Raw genomic sequence first — 15,307 nt, 5'->3', positions numbered from 1 at the left:
ACATGGCTGACAAGAGAACAACCATGAAAGGGATCTTTCTTATTAGATGACACACTCTCTTACGGATATTTGAGAATAAATATGGCAGCCTGGGGTAGTATGTCTTGTATACCAAGCTCTGATGGTAAGAATAAATGGAAGGCATATATCTTAAATTCGCCCATAGGCTGTACCTGATTTTTCAGAATAGGCAAGAGGAAGTCCTCCTGGTGTCCTAGATGCCAAACACCATATATTGACTGGAACTGTCCAAATTTATATTCATTCTGGGAATATCTGGGTATATATACTGCAATTTTTGCAAATAATCAAGACAAGTCCATGCTACCAAATGTCCTATCCTCAAAGTTCTGCCTTCACTGCATTACAGATGATAACAGCACTTTTCCTTACTCTGGATATAGTTCTGGATGTAAGGAAGGGTTTTTTACTCCATAGGATAGCCCACAATTTTTCCTATGCTGCAAAATCAGCTTTGTGACCTATAAAATAGTTTGGAATCATTTATCACACCTTGCTTTAATCAATATGTTTAATTGTAGGGAAACCTTTCACATAATTTAGGTGGATCATGAAGACCAAACATCAGCATGTGGACCCATTGGTTAAGGGTAGGACACATGGGCAGATTCGGGAAGATTAGCCGCCCCAGTGAAAAAATAGCCTCTTCTTCGGGACGACATTCCCCGCAAACTGCCTTCCCCTACCTTCCAGCTGGCTATAATGAAAAATCGCCAGCGGGATGGCACTCGTTGCCATGTACATTAAGATATCTGCTAGTACTTAGTGATCTTTCAATGATGGCTCAAGTTAGGCCTTGACAGCTCACAATGAGTCTTCCATTCAATGGCCACTCAAGAATATTCCTCTTCTGCAATTGATTACAATAAAGGGCTGGAAGAATGCAGAACCTCACTGTTTGAGATATGTCACTGCTTCTTTCTATAATAATAACCTTTCACATAATTTAGCTGGATCATGGAGACCAAACATCAGCATGTGGACCCATTGGTTAAGAGTCCCTGCTCTAAATGGTTATCTATAACCAATGCTTTGGCCCATCTTACCTATGTAGCCAGTGTGACAGTTGATTATAATAAAGGGCTGAAGGAATGCAGAATCCCACTATTTGAGATACGTCACTGTTGATTCTGACTTTTTTGCTTCTTTCTATAATAAATAATGTAGCGGCTGAGTTTACACGGTATAACAGAGACAAGGACACAATGCAAGTAAATATGCAAGCATTATGCTTGGACAAGCACATCTCACTCTGTATCCTCAGCAGACATTTATGAGCCATTGTTCAGTTTAACAAGGAAGGTTGAATGCGTTGCCACTTAGGTTTGAACATTTTCTCAAGCAAATGGGATAAGCCTTAGGGCTTCTTAAGCAAGGGATGAGGTGTATGGCAGATTTATAACAGGAAACATGTACTGTATTTTATTACCCTTACAGCTTAGGAAAGATGCAGGACAAGGACAATAAAATGTGATCGGATACAAAATTACAAGCATTACAAATAATAGCAGAAATAATAAATGCTTATTATCTTTTAAGCTTCCAAACTCACTGTCATTAGCACATGTCAAGCCATACATTAACCGCACAAGGGGATTCTGGGTAATGCCCAGAAGGCTTCTGAACTAGCACTAATGAATTCAACAACCGTATTGCTGTTGTAATTAAATAAAAGGATATCCTGTGTATATGCATTTACCATCTATAGAATATTCATAAAGAGTATGCTTTCTGCATGTTTAAACAAGGAACCATACCATGGAGAGGTTCGCTTGGTTAAGAACAAGCCAAATATGTCGATATAGCCACATCTACTGGTCATCAAAGGGATGTCACAGCATGTCATGTTAGAAAATGTTCTACTGATGAAGAGGGTTCACTTTACCTTTATTGCTTAAATAGATCCTGCAGATGTTAGTAGATTTCACAGTTGGGAAACAAAATATTTGTATTGCTTTTAGCTATATTTTTTGAGCTGCAATGATTTTATCTTACAGCTGGCCCTGGTTTCTAGCTTTGGCTGGCAGTTACTAGGCATGCACCTGAGAACATCCCTGTACCCCTGTACAAGAACTCCTAAGGCAAAGCTTTGCAGCACAATTGGAAGCCACCATGTCTGGCAACTTGTCTTCATGTCCCAGGTATCTTTTATAAAGGGCAATACAGATGAAGGAAAAGATTTACCTTGTTTTAAGGATCTATCCCTAGGGTTGGTGGTTCTGACTTTGAAACAATGTAGAACCATGTAAGGCTGACTTTTGCTACAATGTTGCAAGAGACAGTACCTGCATTGCTAGCTATTATATATATATATATATATATAATATATATATATATATATATATATATATATATATATATATATATATATATATATATATATATATATATATATATATATATATATATGAGAAAGTTTGCTTAGAATGACACTTTCTTCCATTAGGCAAATATTTGTTTTCAGGTTTACATCCTGATTTAGATCACAAATGCCACTAAAGTTGCCAGAAGCAGAATCATTTGTGATATTGGGAAAGCTGGCATGCTTGCAGATCTAAAGTGACTGATAGAAAAGTGAATGGGTGAAACATGATTCAGCCCATAGAGTTAATCTCAGAGCTTACAATCATTAATAAATGAAGTATTTAACAACATGAAGTACCTGGTAAACGTTTGCTGAATAATACATGAATTTTGTGCAACCTCGTTCTTCTGAAATCTCTGGCCCATTATTGCCTTTAGAATGTCAGAGGATTAAATTACAAATCCATGCCTCTAATGAGTACTGTACTTAAAGGAACAGTAACACCAAAAAATGTAAGTGTTTTAAAGTAATGAAAATATCATGTACTGTTGCCCTGCACTGGTAAAACTGATCTGTTTGCTTCAGATACACTACTATAGTTCATATAAACAGGCTGCTGTGGAGCAATGGTGGAAATTGAACAGCTATATGGCACAGGTTAACTTAAGGATAACAGATAACACCATTAGACAGACGGAGCTTATCTGCTATTTGCTTTGTAACTTGAGCTTTTTCTCCTTTGAATGGCTGCCCCCATTGCTACACAGCAGCTTATTTATATAAATAATAGTAGTGTTTCTTAACATTGTGTAATGTCATTTGATGCATTGTAATCTGGAACCTGTATTGTCTGGGTCACATAATCAGTACTAAGTGCAAGAAATAAGTTTTAAAGGCATATAATACATCCATAACTGCACTCCTTGGCTCACCAAAATAAGTGGGTTAAACATAATATCATATGAGATCATTTTAAAGGAGAAGTAAACTATCAATACATTAGCAGAGGGGTCCCCAACCTTTTTCAACCTTGAGAAACACTCAGATGTAAAAAGAATTGGGGAGCAACACAAGCATGTAAAATGTTCCTGAGAGGTGCCAAATAAGGGCTGTGATTGGCTATTGGTAGCCCCTAAATGGACTGGCAGTCTACAGGAGGCTCCATTTGGCAGTACATCTTTTTTTTTATGCAACCAAAACTTGCCTCAAGCCTAGAATTAACAAATCACCTGCTTTGAGGCCACTGAGAGCAACATCCAATGGGTTGGAGAACAACATCCAATGGGTTGGGGAGCAACATGTTGCTCACGAGCTACTGCGATTAGCAGAAAGTAGTATTGTCAAGGATACTGATGCTACAGGATTGATTATTGATTATCATTGGACAATGCGGGTATCTGAGCTTCCAGGTAATATGAATTGGAATGAATTTCTAATCTGCCTGTATTGTGACTTTTACATCATATACATATAAGTTCCGGTAAGCAACAGCATTTTCAGGGGATCTTCTGTTTGTGGATCAATGGAGTCTAAATAGTTGAAGAGAGACAGACAAATCATTACTTCTAGAGATGCATATTACACAACTGGTGGCAATGATATTGATTGAAATCACTGCAGTATTTTTGGTTCTTCTTTGGCAACACAAACACAGCTCACTAATGCTTGTTGTATTAGAGCAATGGCACACAATTTCTATTCTGGACACCTATTTGCAGAGAACTGAAAATGACTTCCCTTTCACTTGTAGAGCAATTAGGTGGATCTGCTTGTCGTCTGTGTTTCCAAGCAACAATTACAATCTAAGTAAGGGGGGGCACTAGCATTTTACCACTAGCCAGGGACGGCCTGGGGCTGGCGGGACACTGAGAAAACCTGATGTGCCCCTTCAACTCAGACCCGCTCCTCATCTGGCATCCCGATTGCAGCCACAAATGAAAATTTCATGGTATGAGCAGAGGGAGAGGCAGTGAGGTGGCAGCTCTGGTGGACCCTTGACCCCCCCAGTCCAATGCTGCCCCCAGCACACACAGCTGCTAATTGCTGCAAGAATAGATTGCTCTAGATTACCCTATGGGTCAATTTGTAAAAGTGGAGTAAAGTAAAACTCAATGCATAGCTGCTCAGTGGGGTGTGTGGCCGCTGCATCCCTCCTGTTGGGACCCCTCAGCTGTGACTGCCAACCAGGAGCATACGCAGTGAAAGGTGGCCAGGGTCCTGGATTTAAGTGAGCATGCTCTGTCTCAGCATGCACAGCAGTGGAAGCTGGGCAAACATGGAGGCCATCTGCTCCGCTAACATTGGTTCCTGAAATACTGAGGGTATAGGGAACCCTTTATGAGTTCAAACTTGCAGTTACTAAAATGAAATGCCAATTCAGTCTTAATGCTACCTTTGTGATCCCTCCTTCAATCCGTATTTGAATGTAATTTGGGTGCTAACAATAAACATACAAATTTTTCTACCACAAGACAAATAGGCATCACAACCTAGAATAATCTCCACTTTGGATACTGAAGAGGAAAATCCCGGCTTTGCAATTAACCGCTGTGCACCCTTAGTTCAGACATCTAATCTCTGTAAGGAGCAACACCAGATGGCCTTCATCATCCTCACACAAACCAGCTGCATACCGCAAAATGGGACGGAGATGGCAGCAGGAACCAAATCCATTTGGTTACAGTATTTCTGCAGCAGGTGGCACTTAAGGCAACACATAGACACACGCACAATTTGGGGCATCCTGCTGAGAGCTGCAGTTCAGCAACATCTAGCCATTTCATATTCCATGGCTTTATCAGTACATAAACTAGACATGGATAAAAGTAGCCTATGGGGGTTTCGACACTTTACATACCAGAATAAATCATAAAAAGTCAGAATGGGAGATTTAGGTAACAGATGAAATAAACTAGGATATTACTCAGGGGAATTAGCGTTACCCACCACCCCTTACTGCTCTTCCCATGAAACCCCTTGTGTGTGTACAGCAAAACAAATGGAGAATGACAAACTATGCTCAATGGATCATTTGCAACCCAAAACGATCAAGCACTTGCGGCGCAGTGAGGAATGATCCTCTAAACTTGCCTCCCAACCTCTTCTTCCCTCGCAGAGACATATTACAGAGCTGAGCTAATAGAATATATTACAGTGAGTGCAGAGCTTGCACATCAGAGAGCGCAACACTCACTTAGGAGCCTCTCGCTAACTGATAATGCAGCACACTACACTCAATCTCCTCATTTGCCAGCACTTAGATCCATTACATGAATTAATTTCCTCGTTTTTTTATATAAATAAATTTGGATTTGGTGTTTTCCTATTCGTTAATGAAAAAATTTTTTTGCCCCGATTTCTGTTCCTTTTCTCTGATGGAGAATATATATATATATATATATATATATATATATATATATATATATATATATATATATATATATATATATATATATATATATATATATATATATATATATATATATACATACTTATATATACAGTGATTTTATTTTTACCCAGTGGCTAAAACAGAGCTGGTAGGTGTAACTATTTCACTACTGAGCTACACTACTGAGTAAAATTCAATATCTTCCGCCTTGATCATCCCTTTCCATTGAAAAATGTGAAGTATGAAATTCTATGGCTGTTCTACCACTGTTGGGTTCTGCCTATTTTTTATGTTAGGTTTCTGCCACTGCAAATAAAGAGCAGAACAGGTACAAGAGCAATTATGCAGAAACCCATTAATTAGAAAGCTTAACAATACAGCAGTACCAATACGTTGAATTTTCAAATAATCCTATATCTGACATACTTCCTCCATTATACCCATGAGAAAAGTAGTGCATTATTTTATCTGTAGTCCAGACACACACTTTTCTGCATTGCTTTAAGCCCCTCCATCTCTTTCTCTCAGTAAAGTTGGGAGTCCCGGCACATTCTTCCTATACGGCATTATTTTAATATAAATGCATTCTGTGTTATTAACCAGGCATGGCGAGTGTGGAGTTGAATCAGAATTAAGGGGAACAATACCCAAAACATTAAAGAGATTGCCTTGCTCCCAGCAACTGCTAGTGGGAATCTGGAATTCATAACCTGCCCGGCTGTCACTTGTGCAACTGAATTACTTTGACATAAACACACATACCAAATAATCATGGCAATTCCGAATTTAAGTGCAAAAAATACAACTGCAGAACTGCATATACAGTTCAATAAATAAGAAACACAGTAACGGTAGCAATGCTTATGTTGTGCTGAATAACTGTGGCAAAAATCCAACAAATCCCCCCCTCCACTGGAGTAGAAGAAAATTAACCCTTCTAACACTAGAGGTCCTTCAAGAGTATTGTTGGATACACTCTAGTGCTCAAGCAGATTCACAAAGGCAGTAGCAGACATGGCACATAGCAGTTGTAATTTTAAGACATGGTATAGTTATATGGGATGAGGACCCCTCAGTTGGAGGGTGTTATGAGGGAAAGCCATATATTTCCCTATCACCCGAAGGGGGATGATTGGGCTCACAAATTCACTTTACTGGGGGGGCCTAGGCATGCAACATTAAGCTGGTGTGTAGACGCAATGTACAAAAACTCAATTGCACACAAAGTAATATCTCCCTTTAGCAAGGAACATGCTTCAAAGGTTGTATAGTGAGGCAAGATAATGCCACAGGAAGACTACATGTGCATAATACTGCAGTAAGGTGTTGGGAGAAGAGACTGTACCTATGGGACAGTGTGAATAATTAACCAATAAGACTTTATATCACTTTCAGCCTCTACCAGCTATTGAACTTCAACTTCTAGGTTTCACAGATAACCTACGGCTGCCGTGGATGCTGCGAGTTTTAGTTCAGCAGCAGCAGGAGAGGCACAGGTTGCCAAATAAATAAGGCGGTCCTATCATGAAAAGGACCACAACACTATTAAAGCTTAGAATCAGGATAAAATCATGGGTATCAAGACAGTAAATGAGAAAATAAAGGCTACTTACCCAAAAAATCAAGTTAAAGAGGAACATCATGTATTTCAAGCAGCAGAGACAGCCTCGCGCCATGTTGCACTTCTTAAACTCTAGAAGGAAAACAAACGATAGATCCAGGTAAAACACCACATACTTCCCACCCTTGGGTGCAGAGTACTTGTCCCTTTTGCCACCGGCCTGGCCCTGGCTGCGGGATCCAGCAGTACCATAAAACGCTCCGGCGGTGAACCCCCTCCCAAAGTCCCTGGCTGAAGTGGAAGGCTTAGCCGAGTCTCTGCTGTCTACAGACGGACTTCTGTGGATGGAGGAATCTTCACTACTTGACTTTTCCATGGTCTTTCTTTGCACAGTGCCCGCAGCTATTGTCTAGCATCTCTCAGCATGCAGTTGGGCTCACAGCAAAGGAGAACTAGCGCTCTAGAACATAGATCCTTTTCCAGTAAGAAGCTTATATATACATAGATTCACCTCCTAGGCATTGGCAAGGTCCATTGAGTTATCCTGCTAATTATGGCACTTCCAATCCTTGCTACGGTTACCTTGTCACATCCTAAAACACTAGAATCCTGTTAGGCTGGTATATAAGAGTGCTTTTCCATATCCCACTCTGTGTAAGAGTCCCCCTGAAGCACTTGCAAGTATCCTTCTCCCAGTGATCTCTGGCAGCTGCCTGTGCTGTTGTATGAAAGCATCAGCAGCTGCAACTGTACCGGGCAATCCCACCGAAAATCCCCCAGACACTTCTCTAGTCATACAGCTTTAGCCTCCCCCCCACCCAACCTCCAGCCTCCCAATTAGCCAATGGAGAGGAACACTGCCTCCCAGGCACACGCCTCCTTGACATAATACCTTTAAAAAGCCTTATTGCTCCACTGTCTGTCTCTTGCAAGTGCACACAGTGAATATATTCCCCCTTTAAAGTCAAGAAAAAAATCAGATAACGACTAGGATATTAAATCCCGCCAATGTACGACTCCACATCAGCAAACAGGAGCTCATCTCTTTTAAAGGGGAACTGATTTTTACCCAATGAAAGAAATTTCCCCAATAAACATAAAAAGTTTCAGTGCTTGCAAATGTAATTGCTATTGAAAGCATGATCCCTTTCTGTTTTCTGGTTCTGACTCTTGAAAAAATATATTCTCCCAGTTTGATCATCATCTGACAACGGCTCCATTATTTCAGGAGTCAGAGCCAGCAGTGCAGAGAATGTAATCAGACTACCTATCTAAACAATTATACGATAATGAACGATGAAGTGAGTCAGAGTTGCCATATTGTTTCCCTTTGTTAGTGCATGTTCAGATCATGGATATATCCAGCAATTAAACTTTAAATATATAAGATAAAAAATTACATTTATTTGGATATATAAAAATGCATTAATCCCCACAAAAAAAGCATTTTATGTTTACCCTGCACTTAATCATAGGTATCCAAAAACATATCCATGAGGGATCACAGAGATATCTGTCATAATTATAAGTTTGTCACAGGCTGCTTTCATTTGCCATTAGAACTCTAATGACCTTGGGACACTACAGGGTCAATGAGAGGGTCAATAGGGTAAAGAGGAGGACTATTTGTAATGGAAATGTGATTAGGGGGCCCTGCTTGACCCACCAATCAGCAATAATAAATCATCACTAGAATGAGATGCTCACTCCTGTATAGGAATGATATGGGAGGGGTCTCTTTATAAATGGCTATACCAGAGTGTATTTGTATGGGGGGGGGGTTGGATTTAGGGTAGAGAATAAAGGGTATGTGCTTAACCCCAGAACTTTGGTGGGGGGGGGAGAAAGATGAAATTGGGGTCAAAGATATCACCTTTACTGGCATTTTTATAGGATTTACATGGGGTAATTAAAATGGGGTAATTAAAAAGTTGATTTGGGGTATTTTGATACCATTTTTTAACCCCTATGTTAAAAACGCTATGTTGTTAGCAAAGTGACAGCCTGTCAATAGCATTCAAAGTCACGCTATGGGAAACCACATTGCTTAATTTTCCCAAATTGCACTTCACCTGGCAGGTAAAGAGTACTGCGATGAAATGGCAAAACACATAAACCCATTCAAACATACATCAGGATTTCCAGATATTGTTGAAATATAATTCCCAGAATCCCACTGCCATACTACATTCAATGCTTGGGACATTCAATAAAGACATGAATAGAACTGTACAATGTGTTGACCACTAGAGGGCAGTGTTTTAATATTTTTTTAACCATCTACAGATATATGTAAGAAAGACAAAATATACTAAAACACAGCATCAGGGGTTGATTTCCCTATGAAAGAGGCAGCACACATTTAAATACTTTCAATTAAATAATGGAACTTTCAGACAATTACAATACAATGAACAGACCGAACCAAGGCCACCCACTGCTCCTCCCTAAACCACACCCACTCCCTAATAGGCCTTGCATTTTTTTCAGACACTTTTTAGACCAACACCAACAAAATCAGGGAGAGTTGTAGTAATCAGTGCACTTTTTACAAAATAATTAGTTCCTACTTTAATATTTATGGATGGACAGCAGCATGGAAGGGATGTCAAGAGGTCATTATAAACATAAAGTGAATTAGCTGTATAGACACTGTACCAAGACCAGTAAAGTTTATCCTTTAAGATACATAAATGTTGAGTATATTTTGCTTAAATGGGACAGCACATTTGGTGCACTGGGAGTTAATGGTATCAGGTTGGGCTACAAGCCAATAAAGCTGAGTCACTCTGGTTTGGTTCATACTGGGTCAGTCACAGGAGATTGAATGATCCATTTTAGTTAATCAAGTATGCCGAGCGTGAAAACAAATAATGTTCTTTTAGATATTACTGTATATTGATGTGGCTGAACTAAAGGGAGCAAAAATTACATTCACAAATTCCGAATACAGTACTGGGGACTTTGTAGGAAGTACAACAATGGAAGTACTGTTAAAGGAACAAATGGATTGTTATTGCTGGAGAGACATATGGAGAGTTGGAGATGAAGAGACATATTTAATGCTGTGGCTGGAGGGACTCAGTATAGACTGTTAACAGGGCCATTCCTGCCATGAGGCAAGGTGAGCATCTTGCCTCAGGTGGCAGTGAACGGCCAGTTACAAGGGGCGGCAAAAAGCCGCCTCCTGTAACTTTAAGAGCCGAATTGCTGTTTTATTAAACCGGAAATTCGGCTCTGCTAGTGCAGAAAGCACAGTATGCGCTCATTGCACTAGCGATAACGCCCCTTTTGACCCGCTCCGACGCTAAACCTTTAACCGCAGAGCGGCATCGGGGTTGCTGCCTCGGGCGGCGGCAGCCCACAGATCGCACCTGACTGTTAAAGATGAAGGGATATAGCCTGTTGGGGCTGAAGGGGCATATGGAATATTGAGGCTGGAGGGACATACAGTATGTAGTGTGGGGGGCCGGAGGGACACATGGACTATTAAAGATGGAAGGATGTATGTACAGTATTGTTGGACCTGGAAGGCGATATGTAGTGTTGGGGCTGAAGGACATATGTAGTACTGGAGATGGAGGGACATAAGTTGGCGGAGGAAATGGTGGCACATATGTAGTGCTGGTGATGGAGGAACTAAGTAGGGTGGGAGATGTAAAAAGTTTAAAGTGTTCAATCTGGAAGGACACGTAGTGTTGAAGCTGGAGGACATATGTAGTGTTTGAGATGGAGGGACATATGTAGTCTTGAAGCTGGAGGACATATGTAGTGATGGAGATGGAGTGACTAAGTAGGGCTGGAGATGGAGGCATATGTGAAGTGTTAGACCTGAAATTGAAACTGGAGGAACATATGTGGTGTAGGAAATGGTGGTACATACATAGTTTTGAGGTGGAGGGACTTATGTAGTGCTGGAGATGGAGGGACTAAATAGGTTTCGAAGGACACTTGAAGTGTTAGATCCAGAAGGACATATGTAGTATTGAAGCTGGAGAACATATGTAGTGTTGGGGCTGGAGGGACTTATGTAGAATTGAGGCAGGAAGGTCATATATAGTTTTAAAGCTGGATGGACATATGTAGCCTTGGGACTAGAGTATTTATGTACTGCTGGAGGTAAAATGAAACACAGACAGTTGGCGCTGGAAGTTGACAAAGCTAATTATAGGGAAAAAGAGTGGTGGCCAGAAGTGACATTGGACTTTAACTTGGCAATAAAATCAGCATGGCCGCTCACTCAGATTAACAAACATATAGTACAGATAAGATAAATATGGCTTCCTTTGCAGAATAACACATGCCTGTTTAGCACCAACCATCAACTTTAACAAAGGTTATATGTTTTGTTACAATCCAGTTGCAAAAAGCCTTCAAAAGAAGTGTGACCTAGCAGTTCAGGAAGTGGTATTGCTCAACAATTCTCTAAATAGTACTTTCTATGGCAAGAACACCACCCTAGACTAGCTTTATCATAGAATCTAGCAGGAACAGCCCTTTAAATTTCACATAGCTACAAAGCCAATGAAGAGGGAAACTATAAAACTGTAGGTATATATCTGGCACAGTTTTTCAGGACAGTTTAAGGGTACAGTTGCCCTTTAATAACATTATTTGTTTTCAGGAAGGGCAAGGTTATTTTTCCACTTCTGGTTACATTAAACTATATGCTGCTTTTTACATTGCCATCACACGGCTATACTTTTGGGACAGCAAATATATTCGAACAATGGCAAAGTTGCCTTACAGGACTAGTAAAATTCTGGGACAGCCATATTACAATCTTCCTACCTTTAATAACCAAAACGAAGGGAAAAATGCAAATGGTGTGCGGCTCGCAATAAACAAACTAATAAAACTCTGTCATTAAGAAGTCGGATTTTTCTCTCTACGGCTGTTTTGATTTGAGAAGCTTAAGAAGAAATATGATTTTCATAATCCCTCCAATTTACTACTCTACAGGTTATAATCAGAAATGTTTAAATTTCATGGAGCGCTGTTTCCTGCCCATGACTTGCAGCTATATCTATACCGTTATAACATCTCCGAGATGGAGCCGATGTCACTGGCTTTAATATTCAGATGTTTTGCTTCTCTGTCTATACAAACTCAGCTGATCTGTATGCTCCATCCAAACTGAATTAACATTGATGGGGTAATGTAATAAAAAGTCTAAAGTTTGCTTAAGTCTAGGAATCCATGACAACCAATAGCTGACCAGCTGACAAGCAGCTGACTAGTAAATGCTACCTGCTGATTGGTTGTTATGAGTTACTAGACAAATAGCAAACACATTTGCAATGGAGTTATTTTTACCAAGTGTGTCACCTTTCCCAGAAAGTTTTACCAGGCTGTGACTTCTAATGTATGTGGCAAGAATTGGGCAAATCTGGGGTTTTGTTATGGGGTAGGGTTAGTACCCTGCTGGTATTATCACCAGCTAAGGCCAGAGAATTGCTGGTAAATTTGGACCAACCTTAGAACTTTGACCATCCTTGTCTGCCAATTCTCGCTCCCACAATAGCTACAGTAGCTCATCTTGACCCACTACACCCCATCCTCCCAGTCCCTGCCCTATGACATTGCATCCCATTGCACAGCCAAGTATTATATATTTGGAAGGTTGGGAACCCTAATTATAGCCGCAGGGATTAGGGATGGATAAGGCATAACTGGTGGACCAGGGGTAGAAGAATGGGGGAAGACTCAATTATTTATTGTTTGTGGTCCCTGTTCATTATCTAATGTGAAGCACTGCATAACTTGTTGGCACTATATAAATAAATGATGAAGATGATGATGAACTAACAAGTAAATTACTGGAAAATTTTTCATACTCTACCCAGCCTTAGCTTCTTAGCTCACAATTCAGTGAGGAGGGATAGCCATAATGCAGTTGTAATGACCCAAACAAAATGAAGGATTTTTGGGGAGACCTGGCTCTCCTCTGCCATCACATTCAATATGTGTATGACACCCTGGGACCTCATTATAAAGTGTGATGTTGAAAGGCACGATTGTAATTTGGATTAATATCCCCTTCAGGAAGGGTTGAGTAGGTTAAACTTAACAAACTGTTTAGAATGAAATGGTAAACAAAATAGGGTACAAATAACAGAATAAAATAAACAAAAAGAAAATAATAAAAAGAAAAAATTATTTACAAAATAAAAGAATTAATAAACGAAAAAAATAAAAGATAAATCAAAATAACAAATAAAAAATAACCATAAAATAAAAAATATGTAAAAAAATAACAAATTAATGAAAAATGAATCATCTAACAATAGCATTTTCGGCGACATGGAAGAATGGAACCAAGTGTCGCAACACTGAGCAAACTGGTTGATGTGAAACACTGCATTTCATATATTATATGATGATATTAATCTACAAAAACAGTTCTGAAAAATATATCACTCTCCTGACTCCAGAAAAAAATATCTGCAAATACTGTTTGTGCTGGTTTCTCCCTTGCTATTCCTCTGTTATAGTGCTATAAATGCAAAGTATGACAGATCTGAGCTGGTATCCCAGGTATTGCCTGACCTTTAGCAGACAGTTACTGTGCCACGCCTAGGCATTTTTCATGCTTGACACTATAGCGAGAATAACAGACCAATTTCACGACAATTTCAACACAAATCAATTGAAACGTACACCATACATAGTACTAGATAGCCTGTCCCGAAGGGTGCTGCTAAATTGATTTCTCTCATCTCCAAAGTTCAGCAGGTTATGCAATGGATCACAGAACACATGCACAAATGTGCGGCACTTTGGTCTCAGAGGCATTTACCCTACAAGCAATATCAATATATTAGGGCCCATATTTATCAACTTTTTCCAAATCAAGTGTCAAATACCATTTATTTTATGCCATTATAGAATAGATCATATAGCAGTGAAAAAAGAACAATTTTTACCTGAAAATGGTTAATATATATAGCCCTGCAGACACACACAAAGATGGGTATACTTTGTAATATTCACTCATTTAAGGCACAAGTTTTTATCAATTTAATGAGCGCCTATAAATGAAAAAAAACATTTTGGTCTTACTAGTCCTTTTGGAATCCCCCTATTTATTATTTATTCAACTGCATGCACCCATAAGTGTACTCATGGGTCAGATGAAAATCCAATACCCCATAGCACCTGTGGCTAGGGACAACTTCTATGGAGGGTGATCATGAGCATTTTGTTACCCACCTGTAGAATTGTAATTAACTTGGGTGGTACTGCCCCTGGAAAGGGCAGTTTCAATGGCCAAGTTAAACTGTGTCATTGCCCTTGAAATGAACAACTGGAAAGTAGAGTAAGAAAGTGGCTCCAACTAATAGAAAGTCAGAAGGGGAACAAAGGATTTCCACCTGACTGGTATAATTGTTAATAGAGAAGATAACACCAATAAGAATGAAATATGGCAACCATATATACTCGAAGTGTAACAGAAACCGGGAGTCTTCAAATGTGAATGAATTTTATTAGAGCACTACATGTTTCGGACCTCTGGGGTCCTTCCTCTGGTGCAAGTTGCACCAGAGGAAGGACCCCAGAGGTCCGAAACATGTAGTGCTCTAATAAAATTCATTCACATTTGAAGACTCTCCGGTTTCTGTTACACTTCATGTTACTGCAGTGGAGATGGCTACTCCACCAACCTGTTGAAGAGTCAGACTACAAAGTTATTTGGAGGATCTAGAGGGAATAATAACTTGTATCAACCATATATACTCCTATGACTGATTTAATAATCAAAGTTCATAGTATTACAGAGCTCATATAGATCCCTCTGTGCTGCAGGCAGTTAAGATTTGTGCACGTTACATGATATGAGCAGATGAGACTGTGCAACGATCTCCTGCAATGTCCTTACAGCAAAGGCTGGGACTTCTCACTATGTCCAGCTGAGACATACCTACTGGGGGGATTTCTGCACTCAGCAAGCACCAGGCACTGGTGCAAGAAACCATGCGTTTTTTATGCTGGTCCATAAAAGTTACAGAAGGGCATGTATCTGTGTTCT

At 39.7% G+C, this 15,307-nt stretch overlaps 1 protein-coding gene across 1 annotated transcript in view; it reads right to left on the bottom strand.

The window, feature by feature from the left end:
• tspan9.L (tetraspanin 9 L homeolog) overlaps positions 1-8,079 on the bottom strand; it is a 140,559-nt gene extending 132,480 nt beyond the window's left edge. Inside the window, exon 1 of the mRNA XM_041586028.1 lies at positions 7,331-8,079. Coding sequence (XP_041441962.1) covers positions 7,331-7,654 — 324 coding nt within the window. The 5' untranslated portion in view covers positions 7,655-8,079. The remainder of the gene's footprint in view (positions 1-7,330) is intronic.
• Between the last annotated feature and the right edge of the window lie 7,228 nt (positions 8,080-15,307).

The sequence above is a fragment of the Xenopus laevis genome, chromosome 3L (assembly GCF_017654675.1).
Source record: "Xenopus laevis strain J_2021 chromosome 3L, Xenopus_laevis_v10.1, whole genome shotgun sequence".
NCBI lineage: Eukaryota > Metazoa > Chordata > Amphibia > Anura > Pipidae > Xenopus > Xenopus laevis.
The sequence above is the reverse complement of the archived record's forward strand: the minus strand, read 5'-3'. Positions and strand labels throughout refer to the sequence as shown.